The following is a 25,012-nucleotide window of genomic DNA, read 5'->3' on the forward strand; positions in this document are numbered from 1 at the left end:
GGCTCAGTGGTTAAAAAAGTACTGGCTGCCCTTCCAGAGGGCCTCAGCGCCCACATGGCATCTCACAACTGTCTATAAGTCCAGTTCTAGGGTTCTGGTAGCCTCAGGCACCTAGGTATACTGGGGTTGGTGCGTGCACATATATATAGTCAAAACACCGATGCACATTTAGAAAGAAAGAAAGCAGAATGAATATAGCTCCCATCATGAGTATCCTGGAGTCCTTGTCATGGAAGAATTGGGTCAGCCTGACTGGATCCTTCCTCTGATAATGTCTCTTTCAGTCTCCAGCCAGCTAGCCTGGGTTATGCAGCAGCAAAGACACTGCCTCAAACTAGCTGGAAAGGTGAGGACTGACATGCCCACAACCATCCAGCCCTCCCCCAAAAAATGCACTTGCACACACATACAGATACGAGAACAGATAGTATATTCTGAGTAATGAATTTATTTGTGGGAGGGCTCAAGGGGCTTTGGAATCTGTCTAGTTTCTAATTACCATCATTAAACCTAGCTCTCCTCTGTGCTGTGTTGTTGGATGCTCTGAGACGCTAATTGTCAGAAGCAGGAAAACAGTGATTCACTTGTAAAGTGGAAAGTTTAGTTAATATTTGTAAATCCTTCTTATTTTTTTAACCCTCAGGTAATCTAGTAATAGAGAGTAAGCCAGCTCCTGGTTATACTCCCAATGTTGTAGTTGGGCAAGTTCCTCCAGGGACAAACCACATTAGTAAAACCCCTGGACAGATTAACTTAGCACAGCTTCGGCTCCAGCACATGCAGCAGCAGGTGTATGCACAGAAACACCAGCAGCTACAGCAGATGAGAATGCAGCAGCCACCAGCCCCAGTACCTACAACAACAACAACAACACAGCAGCATCCTAGGCAAGCAGCCCCACAGATGTTACAGCAACAGGTAAGCGTTGGGTCCTTCCATTATTGATAGAAAGTAAAAAGATGACAAGACTACACTGCAGTGTGTATACAGGAATGACACATTCAGGGTCACTTGATGGAGTTCAGGGGTCGGGGGTGGGGAACCTTTGAAGAATAAAGGTATTAAGTAGACCATGGAAGGCAGTTACATTTTCCCATGCTCTACCATATATTCCCTCACATGCATAAAATTGTGAGCCAAAGAACGAGATTGTTTCTAAGATCTGATGCATTCTTTAGGCATTCACTCAAACTGTTCTTACCTTTGCTCCTTCTTGTTTATATGCTGCTTTGCAACAAGTATTATTAATTGTCCCTTCCTCGCTTCCTTCTTTCCTCCTTCCCTTCTTCCATCCCTCTCTCCCTTCCTGAAAAGGTAGATAGAAAAATTATTATACTAATTAACAGTTCTGTAATTATTTGGCTTAGAAAAGGGAATGTGGATTATAATATCTGCTTTATACCCTTCTGTTCTAATGGAATTACTTTAACATTTTATGATTGAACAATCAATTTGTAGAAATATTTTATCAGCTGGGCATGGTGGTGCACACCTTTAATCCCAGCACCCAGGATGCAGAGTCAGGTAGATCTCTGAGTTCAAGGCCAGCCTGGTCTACAGAGTGAGTTCCAGGACAGCCAGGGCTACACAGAGAGAGCCTGTCTCAAAAAAAAAAACAAAAAACAAAAAAACAAAAAACAAATAAAACCAAAACAAAATAAAAAAAAAAAACTGTATGAATTGCAATTTCTACTTTTTATAGCCTCCAAGATTGATCAGTGTGCAAACAATGCAAAGAGGCAACATGAACTGTGGAGCATTTCAAGCCCATCAAATGAGACTGGCTCAGAATGCTGCCAGAATACCAGGGATACCCAGGCACAGCGGCCCTCAGTATTCCATGATGCAGCCACACCTCCAAAGACAAGTATGCCTAGAGTTACATTTGTAAGAGTCATACAATTTTAAAACTAAAAGACGTCATTTTTATAATTAGTTATTGGTGTGGGTCTTTGATATTTCTGGTAATTTGATGTTTCACATATATAGTTGCTTCTCCAGAAAAATGTACATACACAGGAAAATTGTCTCTTTAAATTTATCACATGCTATGTATGGATTAAAATACTCTGCTGTAACAACTCATTACAAAGTGAAAAAACAAATCAAGGAACTTTTGATTTACCTTTAATCAGAAATAATAATTCTGAAAATCAAGGTTAGATCTTCAATTTTCTGATATTGTTACTTTTTAACATGGTGTTTGATCTTGATAACAAAGAATTCTTTAAGTAATAGTGCTAGATATATGTATGTATGGTTTTTTTTTTCTTTTTAGAGTATAGATACACTTCATGTTAAGAATTAGTGTGGGTTTGGGTATAGGTCAGTTGTAGAATGCTTGAGGTTCTAGACTTATTTACCATTACTGCCAAAAAATTCAAGATAATAATAATAATAAAGTGACTTACGCTGGCTTTAGTGTCTGTGACTGTTATTTCAACACTAGAGAGGTAGTGTTAGGAGAATCAAAAGTTCTCATAATTTTTTATGGCTTCATAAAAAATTCAAGGCCGGCCTAGGGTACATTAGATTTTGTCTCAAAAGCCAACTAGATAGGGCTGAAGAAATGGCACAGTGATTAAGGGCACTTGCTAATCTTACAGAGGACCTATGTTTGTTTCCTAGCACTTACCTGGCAGCTCAGACCCACCTGTAACTCCAGTTCCAGAAGATCTAACACTGTCTTCTGGCTCTTGCACATACATATTACAGAAACTTGTGCGGCCACACACATACACACAAACACATAAATAAAATTAAAAATAAGCCAAAAAAGTGATCTTTAAATAAATTTTATTATTTAAATACAATATAAGTTAAAAATAGAGGTTGTTTTTTTTTTTTTTTTTTTTTAAACTCCTGGTACTTTCTCAGAACATGAACATGCTTTGAGCTGAGTACAAGTACACACCTGTAATCTTAGGATTCAAGATAGAGAAGTAACATGCATGAATTGGAAGCCAGGCTGGTCTGTAGAGATCTTGTCTCAAAATTAAACAAGCAGATTATAGAGGCTTTTAGAAAATCACCAGTTCATTTAAAGTGCAATGGTGGTATTGCTGTAACAGATTGTGCGTCATCGCCATTTAACTGGAGTCTGAGGGACGGGAAGTTTGGAGATGGCTGGGCTGTGAGCTTTTACCATTTTCCTTTGTGCAGATGAGTAGGTTCACTTCCTAGCGCTCACATGACAGCTTGTGACTGCCTGTAGCCTCCTATTCTAGGGTTTCTAATGCCCTATCCTGTATACATAGGGGCCGCGTAAACTCAGTCAGGCATGTGCACATGCATGACAAACCAGTAAATCTTAAATAGAATCATATAATTTCCAGAAGGAAGGAATAGGGCAAACTTTCACTAAGTTTACTTATTTAGTCCACATGCTTAACATTTGGACTGTTAAACACTGAGAGCAATGATTCCCCAGCTTTTTGGCCAAAAATACACCCAGATAGACTTGTGAAAATGTCTACTCACCTTGTATAAAATTTTTATACATTTATAAAAGTATTGAGATAGTCTTGCAAATTGTAACTATTTACAATTAAACGTGGGATGAAGTCACTTGCCACCAAGCCTGATGACCTGAATTTGTTCCTCAGAAACTTCAGGGTGGAAGGAGAAAACCAAATACTGGAACTTTGTCTTCTGACTTCCACATTGGCACCATGTCCTGTGTGCACGCCCCACAAACTCACACATATACAGTATGGGGCTGGGCGGATGACTCCGTGATTAAGAGCACTGGCTGCCCTTCTCAGTTGGATTCCCACACCCACATGGTAGTTGACAAACATCTGCAACTCCACTCTCAGGATCTGACATCTTCTGGCCTCTGCATGTGGCGTGCAGATACACATGCTGGGAAGACACGCATACACAAAAATAAGTCTATTTTAACTGGGTGTGGTGGCGCACGCCTGCAATCCCAGCACTCAGGGGGGCAGAGGCAGGCGGATCTCAGTGAGTTCGAGGCCATTGTGGTCTACAAAGTGAATCCAGGAGAGCCAAGGCTACACAGAGAAACCCTGTTTTGGGGAGTGGGGTTGGGGGACCAAAATAAGTAAATCTTAAAGGAAAAAAAAATTCAAAACTTTACAGACTATTTTCCTTGGACTTGAATTTCCTTTTTACTCCTGATAATGGAGGCGCCTATTAAGATTTAAAATGTTTCTGTTGAAAAGTTGTAATTGTATTTTTTGTACACAGTCATAGAAACAAAATATGTTTATTTGGTTTAAGAACAAGCTGACAAGGCTAGAGAGATGGCTCAGCAGTTAAGAGCACTTCTGTTCTTGCAGAGGACCTGGGTTTGGCTCCCATGTAAGTGCTCAAACTATTAGTTCCATTTCCAGGTGTCTGTGGCCCTCTACTGACATCTGTAGTCCCTGCACACAGGTGGTGCACATACATACATTCAGGCACTCATTCACATTAAAAAATTAAAACAATAATAATCAGATAATATAAATTTCTTTAATGTGTACATTTCTTTGAAATTTTTAACCTTTGTTTTAGCTACATGTTTGCTTACTATTATTTATTGTTGGAATAAGAATAATTTTTGTTTCAGGTTTTTGTTTTTATGTAATGTTCAAGAAACTTGACAAAATATGTAATTGTAGAGTTGAAATTTTATTACAAAAAATGTATCAGTCTTTCTGAATGTTTTGTAACAGCTCTTCTCATAGTGCCAGTTTCACTAGGCAGGGGTTTATTGGCTGTTTATTTTTGTTGGTCTGCAGTATTAGCTCATTTTTTACTCCTAAGGCTTTTGCCAGTTGTTCCTTTGTTTAATTTTACTACTTGGTTTTAGTTTTTTCCTCATAATAGTTAGCAGTATATTTTGTCAAGTGAGAGAAGGACAGGTGTGCAAAGACCATGCATAACACATTATTAGGCAAATACGATTTTAAAATAATACGTAGGAAAGGTTAAAGATACTGGTTTCCTTATAACTACTGAGATACTCTTGTAGTTCTTAGTACCAAGGTTCAACATTTGAAAGAGTACAAATGAGAAACAGAATCAGACTAACTGGCTATTGGGTTTTGAGGTCTTCTCATCAGAAATCAATGTTAGCATTTTTAGTTTTTAAATATTTATATGATTTAATTGTATGTGTATAGTAACTTGTTTCCAAAGACCTACACATTTATGGCCTTACATAACTCTTATAGTAGCCCTCTTAATGAAATCAGTAAGGGATCATTTATCCATAATTTAGAATTACTGAGATTATGTGACTGTTTAAGAATGTACAGTATCAGAGCCAGAAATCAGCGTCATCATTCTTTTCTGAAATTCACCATTCTTTTTGCCATATCAACTTAAACTTTGTAGTTCTTTTTTCATTAGCTAGAAGATTGAAAGATCAAAGTGGAATATCTTCCGAACTGTGTTTTCTGTGGCCAGCTCTTTGCAAGCTTGGTGGCATCCCTATCATCTTCATACATCTGTGTTATGAAGATCATATCAGTAGGCTGACAGGTTTACAGTTACTTGCAAATCTGTTTTTCCCCGAATAGTACGTAAAAATGAGTGAAAAATGAAAAGATTAGTTCAGACTATTCTCTTGCTTAAGTTTAAGGGATACCACTTTGTCAGCTGCAAGCACTTTCAGTTTGGAAAGGGTATACCACAGATAGTTACAATTATTGCTAAGGTTTGGTTCGTTGCTGTTGGCAGAGCACATAGTAATAGTAATAATAATACCACCTTCTTTGTTAAACAGCACTCAAACCCAGGGCATGCTGGACCTTTTCCTGTTGTATCAGCACACAACCCCATCAACCCAACAAGCCCTACCACAGCAACTATGGCAAATGCAAATCGAGGGCCCACCAGTCCATCTGTTACAGCAATAGAACTCATCCCCTCAGTTACCAATCCAGAAAACCTTCCATCGTTGCCAGATATTCCACCTATCCAGGTTTGTATCTAAGCCAAATGAATCATTTAAAATCTTATACTAATGGAAGAAGATGCCTATTTGAGATTTTGTTTACTTTTAGGACCACTATTTCCTTGAACCTTCTGAAGAGTAAAGGGAACATATGTAACGTTTAAAGTTGCTGTGCTGAAACTGACATTCTTCCATGTTTAAAGTTAGAAGAAACTGAATACTCTGTGTTAAGAGTCTATCTAATATACCAGTTCTAGCTTTGCTGATATGCCAGTTCTTCACACTTTTTAGCACCTTCCAAAGTCAGACCTCAACCAAATAATATCCTTTATGATAAGAATTTGGAGCCTAGAAGAGACCCAGGACCAAAAAGCAGCCTCATCTTTAGTTACTGTTACTTTAGATAACGTAAGTGAAGGTAGTCCGCTGCTCACACAGGCCAGTTGGGAAGAGAAGGCTCGTGCTGAAATGCTGTGTGAACATTTTGTTGAAAATGGTGTTTAGATATGAGGCACTTTGGGGAATATCCTAAAAGGGAAGAAATGATGGTGAAAAAGAGAAAGATGAATTGCAAAGTGCCTCTGAGGTTTCTCATTTCATTCAACTGAGACATTTTTCTAATGATACTTGTCTTTGTTGCCTTTTGAAATTTCCAGCTCATACCATATTTTTCTCTTTTTTTCATATTTTTCTTAACTGTAAACAAAGTCTTTGAGGATTATACTGTTATTTCTCCCTTATTGTATGAGTTTTAGATTGGAGGTCACTGTGGCAGCAAGGAGCAGTGATGCTGCTGAAGTAGTGGGACCATTTTGTTTTGATGGGACAGGTGCTTAGCATGTATCCCTGGTGGACCTCACAGTTACTGAGAGTGATCACCTCTTTCTGTCTCCTGAGCTAGGATTGAGGGCATGAGCCACCAGTGCCTGGTTATGTGAGAGTTTCAAAAGGTACTTTTATAACTTCAAAGTTATAAAAACTACTGCCTTCTGGTGATTCTTTTATTCTATTACAGTTTTTTGAGAATAGAAGACATTTATCTTTTGGCGTCTTTTGGCTAAGGAAATGGTAATAGTTTTGGTGCTGAGAGGATTACACTATACAATAGAATGGAGTAATTTTTGGAATGTAAGTTAAAAAGTTGTATTTGTAAGTTACCTTATACTAAAATGCTTTCTCAGGCAATGCTTTGAAGCTTGAAATCACTTGGTTGAATATGTAATATTTCTATTTATAAGAAAACAGTGGTAAGTGGTTTTCCTATATACGTAGTAGTTGGAATTTGAAGTAGTAGTTGGAATTTGATTCAAACTCGCACTTGTAAATTTGGACCCTCTTCATTATTCATAGAAACACTAAGAAGGTAGTTTGAGATGGGCTGAAAAGTTACTCTTTTGTCACTGTTTCTAGTATGTTTGCAACATTGTTCAGCTGTCACGTCTAATTTTTGGTATTTTCATGGTTTCAAGATATAATAATGGCAGTCATTCTCTTTCCATTTTCTGGCTCCTAGAAACCACTAATAACCCTGTTTTTGTTACTTTGAACATTATGTATAGATATAATAGATGGCCTTTTATGCTTACCTTTTTCACTTAGTATCTTATTTACCTGGTGTCTGTGTTACAACTTAATTTCTTCTGTGGTTGAGTAATACTCCGTTGTATAGAATACTTTCTCTTTTCTTCTTTTGAAGGTAGATCAGGGCTTGGAATACAGAACAGTCAGTCCTGGAAATCCACTATGTAGCCCAGGCTGTCCTCAAACTGACTTTTCACCTCATTCTCTCACATGGTAGGATTATAGGCATGTAGCCCAGGCCTGTTCCTGGCTTTGGATCTATCTCACAGTGTGTTCTTGCATTAGTTGATGGATATTTCAGTCTCTGCTTTCTGCCTGTAAGGAATAATACTTCTGTCGGCTACTATGTGTAACAGTGGTTCTCAGCCTTTCTAATACTGCCACCCTTTAATAGAGTTCCTCATGTTGTGGTGGACCCCAACCATAAAATTATTTTGTTGCTACTTCATAATTGTAATTTTGCTTTTGTTTTGAATCATAATGTAAATACCTGATACTTGGGCTATGCAACCACTGTGAAAGGGTCATTCAACTCCCAAAAGGGTAGCAGCCCACAGTTTGAGAGCTACTGGTCTGTAAGTTTTCTTTTTGTATAAGTTATTTCTCTAAGATAAAGTAATAATAAACCTGAATAGGACAAAACAAATGGACAGGAAAAAAGAGAGAGAGAGAGCCAAGGGAAAAAAAAAAAAAAAACGCAAGAAACAACATGTAGAGGCACACATATTCATACCACAGAAATCCCATAAAGACACAAAATCAAAAACCATAATATATAAGCAAAAGACCTATCTTCCCCTCCTCCCCCCAAAAAAGAAAAGAAAACCCTTCAAAAAATACCATACCATTGAGTTTGTTTTGTGTAGGCTATCTACTGATGGGCATGGGGGGCTTCTCTCAAGTATGGTTAAACATTAAATTTATGAAGCTGTTGCCATTACATCATAGACAGTAAACCTTTCAAACAGTAAACCTTGTTTTGGGCATGTGACTCAGTTGGGTAGTGCTTATCTAGTATGTGTACAAGGGATCTATCTACCCTCTTTTATTTCTTCCTTTGTTTTAAAAAGCAGAGCCTCAGTTTATAACCCTGGCTAGCCTGGCACTCACCATGTAGACCAAGTTGGCCTCCCAACTCAGAGACCCACCTGCCTCTGTCTCCCAAGTGCTGGAATTAAAGGTGTGCACCATCAAACCACATTGAAAAGTTTCCTTATAACTACAGGGGTTATAAATAACAAAAAGTGTATTTCAAGAGCAGTCATTATTTTCATTGTCAAGTTTTATGTGCTGTATGTAATTGTGTTTCACTTTACATAATTTGTCATGTTGCAGGTTTGTTTGCACCAGCAACATCGAAACATGCATAATGGCTTTGTGTTGTGAATGCCATCATTAGGCAGCATGGATTTAGAAGAGTAGTTAAAAACACAGTATAGTCATTTGTTCCAAAATGCTGACTTGGACTGTAGCAATCACACATATAATAATATTCCAATAAATTATGCAGTGAAGTTGAAATTAGACTAAATTAAGAATTCACATAGAGAAAATCCAGCATTAACATTAAAGTAAATGAATAGTAGAAATAGTACATTTAATGTGAAATATAGAGATGAAGTCTCAGACTGACCAATTTTGCACAGTCCAGAAAACGGCTGACTTGTACTTGAGTACGTGGATACGCTGTGTGGTTTGGTTGGTCAGTATGATTTTTAGATGTGAAAATACTATTAGCAATAGTTTGAAGGCTTGAAAAGGTACTACTGGGAGATAATAAAATACAGGAGAGAAAGACAAATGAAATTACTATCTATATTATATAGCCTTTTAACTAAGATGTTGTAATTTTGACAGTTAGGTAGCCAGAAAATCATAAAGTTAAGATTTAGAAATTAAATGCGTGGGGTGTTTGTGTGCACATACGTGCGTGCCTGTGCACCATACAGGTATGCAGAGGCCAGAGGACAAGTTTGCAGGGCTAGTTCTCCTCACACACCTTTGCATGGGTTTCATGGATCAATGCAGATTGTACAGCAAGTGTGTCTTCCCTGCTGAGCCACCTTGGTTGTCCTAAAGTGAAAACTGTTGAAAAAATAGTTTGCTTCCATGAGAAGGTAATAGGAGGTAGTAAATGGAAAACAAGGTGCTTCATGTTTTGATGTTTCACTTGCAGTAATAGTGTATGTGCTTGCTTGGTTGTGTTTACAACACTAACATGTCTTGGCAGAATGTAATATTTTCCTCATGATTAGTAAATAGTTTTTATTAGGTTCAAGGTCAGATTTTTGGTATACTGTGGTCTAAAGACTGGATCCATGTGTAGATACATGGATCCATACTATCTATAGATCCTGGAAATGCATATCACTATACTATAGTACATTTGCTTCAAAGATTTGTGAACTTGGCCTTCAGTACTGGTTGTCTGAAGATCAGAGAGAAACAGTCTTCATACAGATACAGTTTTCTAGCCATGTTCAAAACATGAAGTTGCTGCTTCATTTGGGTATATATAATGATATTGGTAGAAGAGCAGAACATTCCAAGTTTCCTGCCGGTAGATGTCAGACTTTATATGAGAGATTGTCTTCAACATGGATTTAAGGGATAAGAGTCTCAGGCATTCATGGAAGAAACTGCAGGCAGGGGGAATTATGCATACAAAAGTACCAGGGTATCAATTACTTGGTTGTAATTCAGGAGGCAGTATAGTAAAGTGAAATTAGAGTTTGTGGTTTCTTAAATACTGGCCTTGCTTGCCACTCTTTAATTTCTTAAACCTTTGAATCTATTAGAATCTGCCTCTTAAGTTTACTAGGGAGATTAAATAATTTGTATATTCAAGTTGGTGTCTGCAATGTAAATGTTCAATAAATATTAGTTGCTATGCTTAGATTGCTTTCTGTTATTATTATAAAGTTGTGTTAGGCGTAAGAACCCAGCCTTTATTTAAAGGGAAACATAATTATTTCCTTGACAAATACGTTAAGCTCTTTTCTTAAGGAGTAGTGGGGAACAAGAGAGGCTTGCTGGCAGAAGAGTACACATGTTAAAATCTTACTGTGATTGTTTCTTAAAGGGGAAAGCACAAATCAAATCTAGACCCGTGTTGAGCTTTGAAACCTGTAAGCTGTGTGGGAATTAGGAAATGAGGCATTTGCAATAAATTGTATGAGGTAAAAGGAACAATTTCAAAGCCCAATGAAGTAGAAAGGAACATTTTTTGTTTTTTGTTTTTCAAGGCAGGGTTTCTTCACGTAGCCCTTTCTTTCCTGGAGCTCTGGAGACCAGGCTAGCCTTGAACTCAGAGCAGTCTGCCTACCTCTGCCTCTTGAGTGGTAGGATCAAAGGCATGCACCACTACCACTCCGCTAGAAAGGAGCTTTTTCAAGCACAAAAATAAGGCTGATGTGGAAAGGAAAAAGAAACAGAAATGGCATGAAAGGAGCCTAGATACAATAGGAAGTGGCTGCATCGGGCCTTTGTAAGCTACATAAAGGATTTTACATTTTGTCTTGAATTCAACAATGGCCTTATATTTATTTAAGGACTTCATGGTGGGTGAGTAGGGATGGGAAGAATATTCTATTACCTGTGAGATTTTCAGAGGCCTCTGTAGACTTTCTATAAAAATTATAGGGTTTTTTTCCCTTGTTAATGAGAAAAAAAAAAGTGAAATCCCCCCTTTTTTTTGTCAGTTTCTATTGCGTGTGTGTGTGTGTGTGTGTGTGTGTGTGTGTGTGTGTGTGTGTGTAATTACTTTTCCTTGGTCTGACATAAATGATCAGACTCTGGCAAGAGGGCTCAAGAGAGTGTATCCTTTCTCTGTTGGAGGCGTATTTTATACAGTATTCTTTCTTTTTTTTTCTTCCCAGAGCTGAGGACCAGACCCAGGGCCTTTTCACTTGCTAGGCAAGCTAAATCTCCAACCTTGCTTTCTTTCTTTTAAAACTACATGGTACTTTATTTTGTTGAGCACCAAGCATGCACATGGTGTACATATATATGCATGCAGGCAAATGTTTATAAACACACAAACAGAAATCTAAAAAAAGTTTAAATTAAAAAAAAAAAGGCTATTCATTTGAAAAATCATTATAAGTCACCATGGAAATGATGGAAACTTTACATAGTAACTGTACCATTGGTGAGAAAGTAGAGGAATCAGGTTCTTCACATACTGTTGTTGGGGATGTGAAACACTTGGAAAAACAGGTCATCAGTTTCAGGACAAGTCATATATACATTATTGGACCAGCTTGCTCTTTCTGTGGTTCATTTGTTCATTTGATAACACTAGAGACTGAACCAAGGTGGGATGTTAGGCATGGTTGCCTGATACCAGTTGTGTTCATCTGAGCCTACCAGCTTATGTATTTCAGAGTATCCATTTCTGCACTGCTTTCCCAATACAAGACTGATTCAAATCATTCTTCATCTGTGCCAGTCTGATAGGTAAAATGACATCATTGTGATTTAGTTCCCTCTCCCCTCCCTTTTTCTTTACGTACTCCTTTCTTCCACCTCCCTCCCTGTTTTGAGGCAGCCTTACCGTGTAACCTAGGCTGGCCTCAAACTTGTGGTCCCTGTTCAGCCTTGGGTGCAAAGCTTATAGGTGTACACCATCACATCTTGAGTTTCATCTTGTGTTCTATTCTTTGTTATGTTATGCATATTTTTTTGTATTGCCTCTCGTTTTACAGATTAGTTATGCAACTTTGGTAGTGCCTGTGTAGTTATTTGAGGATACTAGTAAATACATTTAATAATAAATGAATTGATGTCTTTTCAATTAGGTAGTTTTAAAATTATTTTATTTTAATTTATTTGTTTTAGGATAGTCTATCACTATCTTGCTCTGGCTGCCATGGAACTTGCTGTGGATCAGGCTGGGCTTGACACAGAGATCTTCCTGACTCCTCTGCTTCCCTAACATCCAACCAGTTAGATGACTTTTAACTCTATGACAGTCTTTATGTCTATTTCTTCCTGACCTGTTGGCTCCTTCAACTTTAGGGCCATCTATTTAGCTAGAGGTAAAAATGGTAGGTAGGGAATATGAAAGGAGCGGAATAGGGTTGTCATTTTCCCTATTTGTTTTTATGTGCTATGCATCACTCTTTCTGGGGCCGGAGAGATGTCTCAGAGCATTTGCTGTTCCACAGAGGACTGGAGTTCAGCTTTCAGCAGTGCCGTAGTGCCTCACCACTGCCCAGTTCCAGAAATCTAGTCCCTTCATCTGACCTGTGCAGCCACACACATGGTGTACATAAATGCAGGCAAAACACTCATACATATTAAAAATAATTATAAAACTTTTAAAAATATGAAACAAAAAGAGCTCCCAATTTATATCTAGTTAACTTGAATTACAGCTAATTATCCTATGGTTATTTACAGCTTACAAAAGGATGTTTAATCAATATCTGTGACCACAGGATTGGCAGAACTATTACTTTTTGTTCTGATTAATTCAGCCTTCTCACCTTAGCCCCACTGTGACTGGCCTGTTTTTTGTTTTTCTTTTCCTTTTTTTTAAGGGATTTGGGAAATTGTCAGTTTTGCTTTTTAGGAGGATCTTCCCCTGCATGTTATCATGACCTGCTGCATTCTTAGTTTCCAGTTCTTCTTTGGTTTATATTTAGTTTTCTCAGAGAGCAGGCAATAACTGCATAGTTTTGTCTTAAGCCAGAAATAGATTGGCATAAGATAATTTGACTTTTGTCTGGAGCACAGGTTGAAAAAGGAGCAAGTATGAAAATAAATAGAATAAGCAAGAAGATAAACAAGTAATAATAACTTGACAATTTCTTAGGAATACTGTGGGTTTTCATATACTTTGAACACTTAGGGGTTTTTTTGTTTTGTTTTTTACTTGTAAAACTTTTCTCTCTTAAACATCGCATTCTGTAGGGTAGACGGCTTATTTTAGGACAGGAAACTGGTATGGATTTGTTGTTTGGTTTGATTTGCTTTCGGGGCGGGAACTGTCCCAAAATTGCAATGGTTTATTCTCTGACCCTATCCTACTGCTTCTAAGTATGAAATGAGTTCAGATATCTGCCCGTTTTTGTGTGTGTACAGTGATGAGACTTTGGCTGGATGCTGATGTAAGAAGTTGTCAGAGCTTAAAGTTGGGTTTGACATGTGTTTCTCTCTGTGTGAAGGATTCTGATGGGACTCTAAAGTCGAGGAGACCGAGGACAGTAGTACTCCTGCAATTTTGAGCAAAGGAAGTGAAGTGTTACTCAGAACTGTTTTTGTAGTTACACACAGTGCTTAGGGATTTTTAAGTTTGTCTTAGCAGTTGGATATCTGTTGTGTAATATGAATTATAGTACCAGTCACATAAACTTCATACTGTGTGAGTTCTCAAAATAGCCTTAAGGAAGCAACAGTTAGGTTTAACTTGATATTGAATAATCTATGTTAACTTTTAGTAAAGTGAATGTAAACAGTGACATTAAATCATTCATCCTCAGTTTAATCAAAGCAAATTTATTTTTGTCTCTTTTTAGTTGGAAGATGCTGGCTCAAGTAGTTTAGATAATCTACTGAGTAGATACATCTCAGGCAGTCATCTACCCCCACAGCCTACAAGCACCATGAATCCTTCCCCAGGACCCTCTGCGTTATCACCTGGATCTTCAGGTAAAACAAGTAGAGCTATTGTTCTTCATTTCTCTTAACATCTTAAGCCAGGATTTGAGGAGTGAGGGCTGTCTTTTTGTATCTGTATTAGATAAAAACAAACAAACAAACAAACATGATTTTATGTGGTACTGTGTATTGGCAAGTCTAAAATCTGCAGAGCGTTTTAGCAAGCTGGAGACTGGGAAGAGTTTCTTTGCAGTCTAGTGTCCAGAAGTAAAATTCAGTAAGTGCCTGAAAGGAGAAGCTGCGACTTTTCAAGGGCTTCAGCTACCTTTAAGAGGCCCGCTTGCATTCTGAAGGATAATTTGTTTGTTCACGGTCTGTTGACTTTTAAAATTTGCATACATATATGTTTAAATGATGTTGACAGTCTTTAGCTGACTAGAGTGATGCTAAACATATCTGTACCCTGTCTTTCGATAACACTAGAGCATCCAATCACACTGTACTCATTCTTTGTGGGTTTGGAGTCTGTTGACCTTGTATGTCCTATCTTTTGCAGTGTAGATAAGGAATTGAGTTTTTAAATTTAAACTCAAAACCATTTTAAAATACTGAAAAATTGTTTAATAAAGTTGAAAACCATGTGGATTTTCAAGTTGTAATTTTAAAATAAGAAGCTTAAATTTGTCTTTTAACAATTAAAATATTTGTAAAGTGTGATTCTTTCCTCAAACCCAGATTTATTCTTTCTACTGTCATGTGATTTCAGCTGAGACATTCAAAATTCATGATTGGAGTAATGCTGTACAGGCTAACAATCAAGTCATTATGTATAGAATATATTCCTTCCCCCACTCCTTTTTTCTTTTGGATTTTTGGAACAGAGTCTCACCTTGTAGCCCAGGCCAGCTAGGAACTTAGTATCTTACTGAAGTAGGTGAACTCCTACCTCAGATTCCCAGGTGCTAGGATTACAGTCATAAACTACTACATCCAGCTCTGAAGTATGTTTCTGATGTAAACTAAGTGGGGGTTTTTTGTTTTGTTTTTTAAATTAAAACAGAGTATGTCATTTCTGTAGGAAGAATAGTTCAGAGGTAAACATGGATTGTTTTTTGAGGCAGGGTTTCTCTTGTGTATTCCTGGTTGTCCTGGAACTCACTCTGTAGACCAGGCTGTCCTTGAACTCACAGATCTGCCTGCCTCTGCCTCTCCAGTGTTGGGATTAAAGGTATGTGCCACCACTGTCTGGCATAAACATGGATTTTTATGGAAGGTATATTATTAACATTTTAGATTGTATCATTGAATTTTAGTAAGAATTTTTTTTCCAGGACATTTAAAAGCACGAATGCCTAATTAGTTTTTATGTACCTGTAACCTAAACTCTCAGATGCAGGCAGTGGACAATTGAGAGTTTAAGGCTAGTGTGGGCTGTATAATGAAAAACTGTCTCAACTTTTTAAAAATAAAGGACTATGCAGACTTTTGTGATGTGAAAAAAAGGACAGCTTTCTTAATCTGCTTTTGCTTATGGGTGATATTGATTGTTTGGAAGAGGATGCTAAAGTCCCGCCTGAACTCAGCTGAAAGAAACTGTTTGATGACTACTAATGATTATGTTTGCCATCTCTGACTTCACAACTATCTTTGCTTCACAAGAATTTTTCTGAGTTTGGTTTTAGAGTCTAAACATTCTGAGTCTCAGTTTGACCTGCTGTTTTTCAGGCTTATCCAATTCACACACACCTGTGAGACCCCCTAGTACATCCAGCACTGGAAGTCGAGGCAGGTGAGAATGTTTTGTTTTGTTTTGCTTTTTTCCAGTATTATGTTAATTACAACTTTTATTTCATATACCAACTTTTAACATTAGTACATTAGTTATGTCAAGTCTTCTTTCCTTTGTTCTCTTTTCGGTTTTCCTCTTATCTGGATTATTTGAAACAAATCTCAAAAATTACATCATTTTACTTGTAATTATTCAGTATTATTTAGATCCAGTTATTAATAAAGTTCCCCCTTTTTGTGGTGGCAACACATTTTTTATGTTCTTGTAGATATTTAGTCACATAAGTTCTTTTTTTTTAAACAAGTCATTTTTTTGAGCCACATTTAAATAAGCCCTGTACATTGTCATCACCAGAGGCATTTACAGAAGCATCAGTTTATTTTTCTGCAGATGTAGGCGTTTCTCTTCTAGACTTTTCTATTTCTCATATTGTTATTTAGTTTGCTTCCCTTTTTGTTTGTTGTTTTTGAGACAGAGTTTCTCTTTGTAGCCTTGGCTGTCGTAGAACTACTCTGTAGAACAGGACTAACCTTGAACTCAAAGATCCTCCTGGCCCTCCCTCCCAATTACTGGGAGTACTGGGATTAAAGGTGCGCCCTACCACTGTTCTGCAATTGCCTCCTTTTTACACACACACACACACACACACACACTCTCTCTCTCTCTCTCTTAAAAATAAAAAAGGGTTTTATTAGAATTCAGGTTTTAATTGGGAGAAAGCAAGAATACTTCAGTTGTACTATGTGCTTCCATTGGATAAAGTCTTTTTTGTTTTTGTATGTGTGGTTTGTATACATGTGGGTAGTGTGGAGACCAGAGGTGTGACATAAGATGTCTGGTTCACTTTTCCACCTTTTTTGAGAGAAAGTCTGTTAATGAACCTAGAACTCAGATTTGGCTGGCTGGCTGGCTGGCTGACCAGTGAATTCTAAAACTTTGCCTGTATGCATTCATTCATGCTTGCATGTGTGAAGGTCAGAGGGCAGCTTATGGAGAGTGAGGTTTTTTTTGTTTTTTTTTTCCTACCATGTGGGATACTGGAGATTAAATTGAAGTTGTTGGGCTTGGTGACAAGTGTCTTTACTGGTTGAAAAATACGATTTTGATAAATATTACTTTAGAATACTTCTGTAAAGAAATTATGTCAATTACTGAGTTAAGGGAGGCAGGATAAATTTTCTTTATTGACTTTGGTGATGAGCTTCACCAAAGTGACCCAACAGTTTGACTATTACTACTTTTATGAATCTATATAGTTCAACACTGCTGATGTTGTATTCTTCCTAAGTTTGAGGTGGTAGAATTGAACCTACCTGTATACGGAGACACAGTCACTGACATTTTATGCTGTAGGTTGAGCATCCCTAACCTGAGATTTGAAATGCTCTAAAATGTAAGCACTAGTATGATATCTCAAGTGGAAGATTCCATATCTGATCTCATGTGTTAGGTCGCTGCCAAATTGCCAGGTGCATTTAAAATATTGTATGAAATAACTTTCAGGTTATATATGTAAAAAGCATAAATGGATTCATGTTTATATCTGCGTCTTATCCCAAGGCATCTAATCCTGTATACTAAATGTTTCAAAATAGGACAAAACATCTCAAAACTCTAGTCTCAGGTCTTTTAGATAGGGATTCTCAACTTGTGGTGGCATGGAGAAATGTGAATTAGACTCCTTCAGTAGTTTACTCTTACCTGCTTTAGATCATGAAATGTAATTTTAAGGTTTATGCTTAGGTCTGCTACATTTCTTTTTTGAGGTAATTACCACCTTTAATAAAAAGTACTTTTTATTTATGCTATACAATCAAATATGTGACTTTTCCTTGTTTCTTATTAGCTGTGGATCATCAGGAAGAACTACTGAGAAAAGTGGTCATAGTTTCAAGTCTGATCAGGTGAAGGTGAAGCAAGAGCCTGGGACTGAAGAAGAGATATGCAGCTTTTCAGGAGCTGTGAAACAAGAGAAGACAGAGGATGGCAGGAGGAGTGCCTGTATGGTAAGCCACCATGGTTTGACAGGATATCAGGAAGTTACAGCACCGATCTTCCATCTCAGTAGACATATTTATTGTCTTTAAATGTTTGTGTTTGACACAAGCTAAGTATCTCTTTTTCCATTTCTGCTTTTAAGAGTCAGCTGTAATTAATCAGAAAAGATTTGATTGCTTTAATTACTTCCTTGATAGTCTCTTGGAATTTCTGTTTAACAATGCTGATGCCATGGTGCTAAATTTTGTTCTACTATTGGTCTCAGTGTATACATAGGAGCTGAAGGCCACAGCATTACCTTAACTGCTGTCTGTAGCCTAGGAGTTCAACAAGATTATTCATATGAAAGAAGATTGTTGATCAAAGACTTTTTATAATAAAAATATTTCCTTTTTGTCTTATAACCACTCTAGAATTTCTCAGATGAAATAGTTTATACAATTTATAAAATAGAATGAAGGAAAGTCCAAACCCATCTTCATTTAGAAATTTCACTTTTTCTGAAATTATTTTATTTGCATTTGTGTTTTACCTCCATGTATGTCTATGCAAGGGGGGACATTTTGGAACTGGAGTTACTGACAGTTGTAAACTGCTATGTGAGTGCTGGGATTTGAACCTAGGTCCTTTGGAAGAGTAGCTCGTGCTCTTAACCACTGGGCCACCTCTCCAGCCCCAGAAATTTCACTTTCTGTTATTCTTTTTGCCCAGGCTTCTTACTTTTCTACCTACGTTATTGGCGTATAGGCATAAAAGCATATTACTATGTTCAGTACAATGTCTGTATTAAAGAACTACAACTTCAGCTCTGTTTATAACACTGTCATTTCTTTCACTAAAACTCTTAATTTAGAAAATGCCCCCATGCATGCCTTTAATTCCAACACTCAAGGAGGTGGAGGCAGGTGATCTCTGTGAGCTCAAGGCCATCCTGATCTATAAAGTGAGTTCCAGGACAGCCAAAACAAAAATAAACAAAAACAAAAATAAAAAGCGCCCCATAAAAATGAGTGGTATTGTGAAAGATCTATTTTATATTGCTATAGTCTTCCATTAGTTGAATGATAGGTTTGCCAAAGAGTAGTATAAAATACTTCTCAAATGCTTTATAACTGATTTTGATTAGAAAAATATAGTGTGCTATAATAAGCTTTCTGTAAAACAAAAAATATGATTGTTCATTTCGTAGTCGCTGTATAATGGTGTAGTTAATTTTGGAATTGTCTGAGTGAACCGATATTAGAGGGAGGGACAAAACTTACAAAATCATGTTAGCATATGTAAGTAATCAGGAGTTTATTTGTATTCTTTTGTTTCACTAATGTGATTTACAGAATAATTTTAGTAAGTATATGTATATTAAAGTAGCTTTATATATATATACACACACAGACTATAAACAACTAAAGATCAAATGATTTTCAAAACAAAACAAAAACTTGTCTTTTGTTTTCTTGTAGTTGAGCAGTCCTGAGAGTAGTCTGACGCCACCTCTCTCAACTCACCTCCATCTAGAGAGTGAGCTGGACACATTAACAAGCCTGGAGAACCACGTGAAGACCGAGCCTGCAGATCTCAGCGGAAGCTGCAAACAGTCAGGACTTAGTAGCCTCGTGAATGGAAAGTCTCCAATTCGAAACCTTATGCACAGGTCGGCAAGGATTGGAGGAGATGGCAATAGCAAAGATGATGACCCAAATGAAGACTGGTGTGCTGTCTGCCAGAACGGAGGGGATCTTTTGTGCTGTGAAAAATGTCCAAAGGTTTTTCATCTTACTTGTCATGTTCCAACACTTCTCAGCTTTCCAAGGTATCAGTGAAATAGTTGTTTTGAGTCCTTTATTCCCAAATCTAAACATAGAGCAGAAAGTTGTTTAGGTCTTTCCTCAAAAAAGTCCATTTTAAAGATCTAACTTTTTTACTGCAAAACCCAGCAGATAATGAGTCTGAGACTTTGTAGTGGTAGAGCATGTGCCTAGCATATATAAGGCCCCTGGGTTCAATCTGAAGCACTAAGATGGGAAAAGAAAACTAGCTATATAAAAAAATGCCAGAAAATTTTTTGGTTTTGGTTTTTGTTTGTTTTTTTCTTTTTCCAGTCAGGGTTTCTCTGTGTAGCGTTGGCTGTCCTAAACTGGCTTTGTAGACCAAGCTGGCCTCAAACTCAAAAAAATCTGCCTGCCTCTTCCTTCCCGAGTGCTGGGATCACAGCTGTGCACCACTGGGCCTGCCATTAGTTTGTTTTTTAGTTGTAATACCTGCCTGAATCTTAGTGGGTGTAATTTGCTAGTGATCTATGAGGCAGTTCCTTTCTTTTTATTATATTCCTCATTTATATGTATGTCTGTGCATGTGCATGCACATGTGTATACAGGTGCTGTGGAACGTGTGTGGAGGTCAGAGAAGAACTTAGAGGAGTCACTTCTACTGTGTGGGTTCTGGGGAACTTGCAAGTGCTCTTATGTTCTGAGCCATCTTGCTGGACCTTCTTTTCTTGGGGTGGTAATACAGTTTTCTTTTTTTCTTTCTTTCTTTGTTTTGTTTGTTTGGGGAAAGAATTTCACTATATACTCCAGGCTGTCCTGAAACTTGCTATGTAGAGCAGGCTAGTCTTGAACTCACAGAGATTCCCCTGCCTCTGCTTTCCTGGTGTTGGGATTAAAGGCATGTGCTCTAGTACCTGGCTAAGGTTTTGCCAGTTTTCAAAAGTAGACACTTAGGGAGGAATATAAACTGTTGGCATAGATTCTAAATAAAACTCTTAGAATTAGAATTTATTTATTCATCTACCTAGATAATATGTCTATTATCTCTGTATATTTGTGTATAGAAAAATAAGGAAAAGGAAAAATACAAAAAAATAATTTGTGAAAATTATAATTTAATAGAAATGTTGATAAAAACAGTATATATTTTATCTGACTTAAAATTTAAGGGAGTATATATACTTGTGCTCACAAGTATGTGTTTGTATATCCAGTTTTTTTTTAAGAGGCCCTGAAAAACACTTGATTTGTTTTTGATGTGTTTAATACACTCAGAACGCTGTAAGAAGCCTGTGTAACTTCATATCCTGTACTGTTTTCTTCGTGTGTATGTACATTGCATGGTTCCCCACACAGTGCACGTACATGCATGTACATGTTTAGGCCAGAAAACAGCCTTGGGTGTTGTTCCTCAGGTGCCCACTTGAACTGCACAAATAGCTAGGCATGCTAGCCAGTGTGCCCCAGGCCTTCTCCATCCCTTCTTCTCTAGTGATGGGAGTTAAAGTTGTCAACTAGGTCTTTGTGCTTGCAAGAAAGTAAATGATAGCTTGTTTCCTATCACAGAATTAGGACCATGGGATACTGACAGTGGGGACTTGAGAGAAATTGTTAGGTACTTTGCTGCAGGAACTAGTAATTGACTTTGTTCCATGAACAGATCCATGTTTAATGTAGAGATTCTATTTTATAGTTTTCCAGAAGGTTGTCACTTGATTGTGATTGGGAAAAGTTTTGAAGAGTTTATTGATTTAACAAATACCGAAACTCCTTTTCACCAGAAAATTGGAAACAAAAGAAAATAAACTATAGACTTCCACTAAGGAACTGTCTATCTTTTCCAGAATAGTAATTACATGGACTAATTGCCTTTTTCCCTGTGTAGTGGGGACTGGATATGCACGTTTTGCAGAGATATTGGGAAGCCAGAAGTTGAATATGATTGTGATAATATGCAACATAGTAAGAAGGGGAAAACTGCACAGGGCTTGAACCCTGTGGACCAAAGGGTAAGTGTCAAAGCTGACACTTTGTCAGCCCATGTATGTTGTGTTCCCTACCCCACTCACACAGTATGCAAGCCCACCTCTATAATGTGCACATGTGTATTATGTTGTATTATGACTTTTAAAGTCTTTAGTTTTAGTTCGAATTCAACACTTTTTGTATACATTTCCAAAGACCATTATACCAACAACTTTTTAAAAAGGTAGTTGTCCCTTGCTATATAGCCCTGGCTGGGCGTGAGGTACAGTCATGTGTCATCAGACCAGACTTCACACTTAATATGCTTTAACTTAAATCCTAATTTCTGATACTTTCCCTCAAAAAAAAAGATAGCCAACACCAGACAAAGAAGTCCTTCCTTAATATTCCCCTGTCACCTTTATTGCTATAATCAGAAACCTCTGAGATTAAAAAAGTCATGTGATTATAATGCCATTTTCTTTTATCTCTCCTATCATAAAACATTCATAATTTCTTATGTGGACTATTATGATAATTTTTTGATGATTTCCTTGTTTGTTCTCATGCCCTTTTAGTCTGTTTTTCTATATTTAAAGTGTTCTTTTTCTTTAAAAAAGTGCAAATAAATTTACCACTTCTTTAATAGCTATTTTTAAAATTTATTTATTTTATTAATTACAAATAGCTATTCTTTAACAGCTTCCCATCATGTTAAAAATGAAGCCAAAAAAAATTTTTTTTATTTCACTTAAATTTTTGCTGATCTTATCTCAGCCTGATGTCTAATGACAGGATACCTTTCCCATAGTTCTGTGATCGTTAGAAGTAAGTTTACCTCTAACCTAATTATTTATTTGAAAATACAAACTAACATTAAAGAAAGTTTAAGTAAGTACAAACTATTAATGTAAAATAAATTTAGTGTAATAGTTCTTTTAAAATAGATGTTGTAAGTCCAGCACTCAGGAGACAGAGGCAGGGGAGTGGCCACAAATTTTAGACTAGTCTGGTCTACATAGAAGTTGTAAACAAGCTACATAGTAAAACCCTATCTCAAAAAGAACACTCATAAATAAACAAATGCTTTAAAAAAGAAAAGCCGAGGAATAATACTCATTTTTGCCTGCCTTAGGGGATGGTATTAGGTGAAATTTTCTTTACTCATTTACTGTAAGTTGTTTTTGTGACTCATTTATATTTCTGTGATAATATGCAACATAGTAAGAAGGGGAAAACTATAACTACCTTAGTTATATTAAAATAAAGATACATTTCATTAAAGTAGAATAGATCAAAGTCTCATTTTAATGGAAAGCAAAATTTTTTGTTTCATATTAATTATATAGAAGGTACTGTTCAGTTTGTTCTAATAATACTTTGTAGCTATATTCTCCAAAGTATCTTAGCAGAAAAAAAAATAGTTGTCTTCTTTTCCTTTTGGGGCCCAGAAATGTGAACGTCTTCTGCTTTACCTCTATTGCCATGAATTAAGTATTGAATTCCAGGAGCCTGTTCCTGTTTCGGTGAGTTGCGTGCCTTTGTATTATCCTGGTAATGAAGTCCGTGGGTTGTGGCTTAGACAGGCCTTTTTTAGTAAGTTGCCTAACTGCTATAGGACTCAGTATGTTCTGATCGTTCCTCCCCATCATTTTTTTAGAACTTAATTTTAATTGACAAGTTATGTATATTTGTAGGGTACAGTATGCTCTTTTGACCTACATACAAATTGAAAGATTTAATCAGACTAAACATGCCCATCACCATCAATTTAACTTTTTTATGATGAGAATGGGATTTCAAAACTTCTTTAAAGAATTTTGAAATATGCAGTTTGTCATTGAATGTGATTTATATGTAAGTGAAGCAGTAGAACTTTTACACCAGTCTAACTGAAGTTTTATATTCTTTAGGTAACATCATCTTTTATTATCTTGCCTCTCACTCCAGACTCTGTAATCACCTTTTCACCTTTGATTGCGTGCTTGCTTTTTGGTTTTTTGAAACAGGGTTTTTATGTACTTTGTCCTGGAACTCACAGAGATCTGCCTTTTTCTGCCTTCCCAGTGCTGGGATTAAATGCTCTATGAAAACCTTTAAAAAAATTAAAATACTAGTTATTAAAATACTAGTTTGTATGGATGGATGTTTTGCCTGCATGAATATTTGTGTACTACGTGCATGCCTGGTGCTCAGGGGGCCAGAAGAGGACATTGAACCCCTTAGAACTGTAGTTATGTACAGTTGTGAGCTGTTCTGGGTGGTGGAAATGGATCCCAGGTACTCTGGAAGAGTAGCCAGTGCTCCCAACTGCTGAGCCATCTCTCTAACTCCTAAAATACTATTTTTACTATTTTAAAAAATTTATAAATGTGTGTATAATTGCATGTATGTTTACTTTGTACATGCCTGGTATTCTTGGAGGCCAGGAGATGGCGTCAGATACCCCTAGAACAGACAGTTGTGAGCTGTCATGTGGATGCTGGGAACTGAGCCCATGACCTCTTCAGGAACATTAATCCATCTCTCCAGACAGCCCTCCCTCCTTTTTTTTCTTTACAGATTTTTGGTGTACAGTTTGATCATTTGATAAATATTTATAGTATAGAGTATGTAGAAATTCTTTTTTATTCTCTCTCTTTTTTTTTTTCTTTTGAGATAGGATTTCATTGTGTAGCTCTTGACTATCCTGGAGCTCACTATATAAACCAGGTTGGCCTCAAACTCAGTAATTCACCTGCCTCTGCCTCCTGAGTGCTAGGATTAAAGTTGCGCACCACTGCTGTTCTTTGCCTCATTGAAACATTTAGAAGAGTATATGAAATAGTCAATGTAAAATATGTACATGCTATATAACATTGTTAAGTGTCTGTTAAGTTAATTTCTATGTGTACTGATTTGGAAATTGAATCCGGGCTGTAAAGCAAGTAAGGCAAGTGTTCCATGACCGTTTTCTCATTTCACAATCAGAACCTTATTAGATCTAGCCATCAGGGAAGACGGGGTCTTTTCAACAGTCTCTGGTTAAATAGGAATGGGCTTGGGGAGGGCTGGGGAGTCAGCCAAGTGCCTCATCGTGCCTATGGAAACTTGGGGGTTTTTTCCCACACCATTGATGGATTGTGTCCTTGAAGAACTTTGTTCTTTTCCTTTTTTTTTTTTTTTTTTTTTTTTTTTTTTTTTTTGGTACCTTCCTGTGTAAGATGTGACTTTACTTGGTGCTGCTTCAGTTCTACCAGCTACTACTTAAAATCCCTAAACCTCTTTTACTTTTTGAGTCTCTTCTAAGTAGCCTAGGAGGGGGAGAGGCAGGGAGTGGACTGTAAGACACAGCACAGTTGAATTGAGTTTGCCAGGACTGTGTGCATGTGCATATATGTGTATATCTGTGTCTTAGTGCTT

The 25,012-nt window shown here is 37.1% G+C and overlaps 1 protein-coding gene across 2 annotated transcripts in view; it reads left to right on the top strand.

The window, feature by feature from the left end:
- Trim33 (tripartite motif containing 33) overlaps nt 1-25,012 on the top strand; it is a 94,351-nt gene that overhangs the window by 63,915 nt on the left and 5,424 nt on the right. For both annotated transcript variants that reach the window (XM_055628631.1, XM_055628638.1), the window contains exons 9-17: nt 644-918; nt 1,703-1,867; nt 5,738-5,935; nt 14,011-14,143; nt 15,818-15,881; nt 17,728-17,887; nt 19,340-19,689; nt 21,531-21,654; nt 23,062-23,136. In XM_055628631.1, the coding sequence (XP_055484606.1) occupies nt 644-918; nt 1,703-1,867; nt 5,738-5,935; nt 14,011-14,143; nt 15,818-15,881; nt 17,728-17,887; nt 19,340-19,689; nt 21,531-21,654; nt 23,062-23,136 (1,544 nt within the window). The remainder of the gene's footprint in view (nt 1-643; nt 919-1,702; nt 1,868-5,737; nt 5,936-14,010; nt 14,144-15,817; nt 15,882-17,727; nt 17,888-19,339; nt 19,690-21,530; nt 21,655-23,061; nt 23,137-25,012) is intronic.

The sequence above is a fragment of the Psammomys obesus genome, unplaced genomic scaffold (genome assembly GCF_907164565.1).
Source record: "Psammomys obesus unplaced genomic scaffold, mPsaObe1.curated_primary_1811, whole genome shotgun sequence".
NCBI classification, from domain to species: domain Eukaryota; kingdom Metazoa; phylum Chordata; class Mammalia; order Rodentia; family Muridae; genus Psammomys; species Psammomys obesus.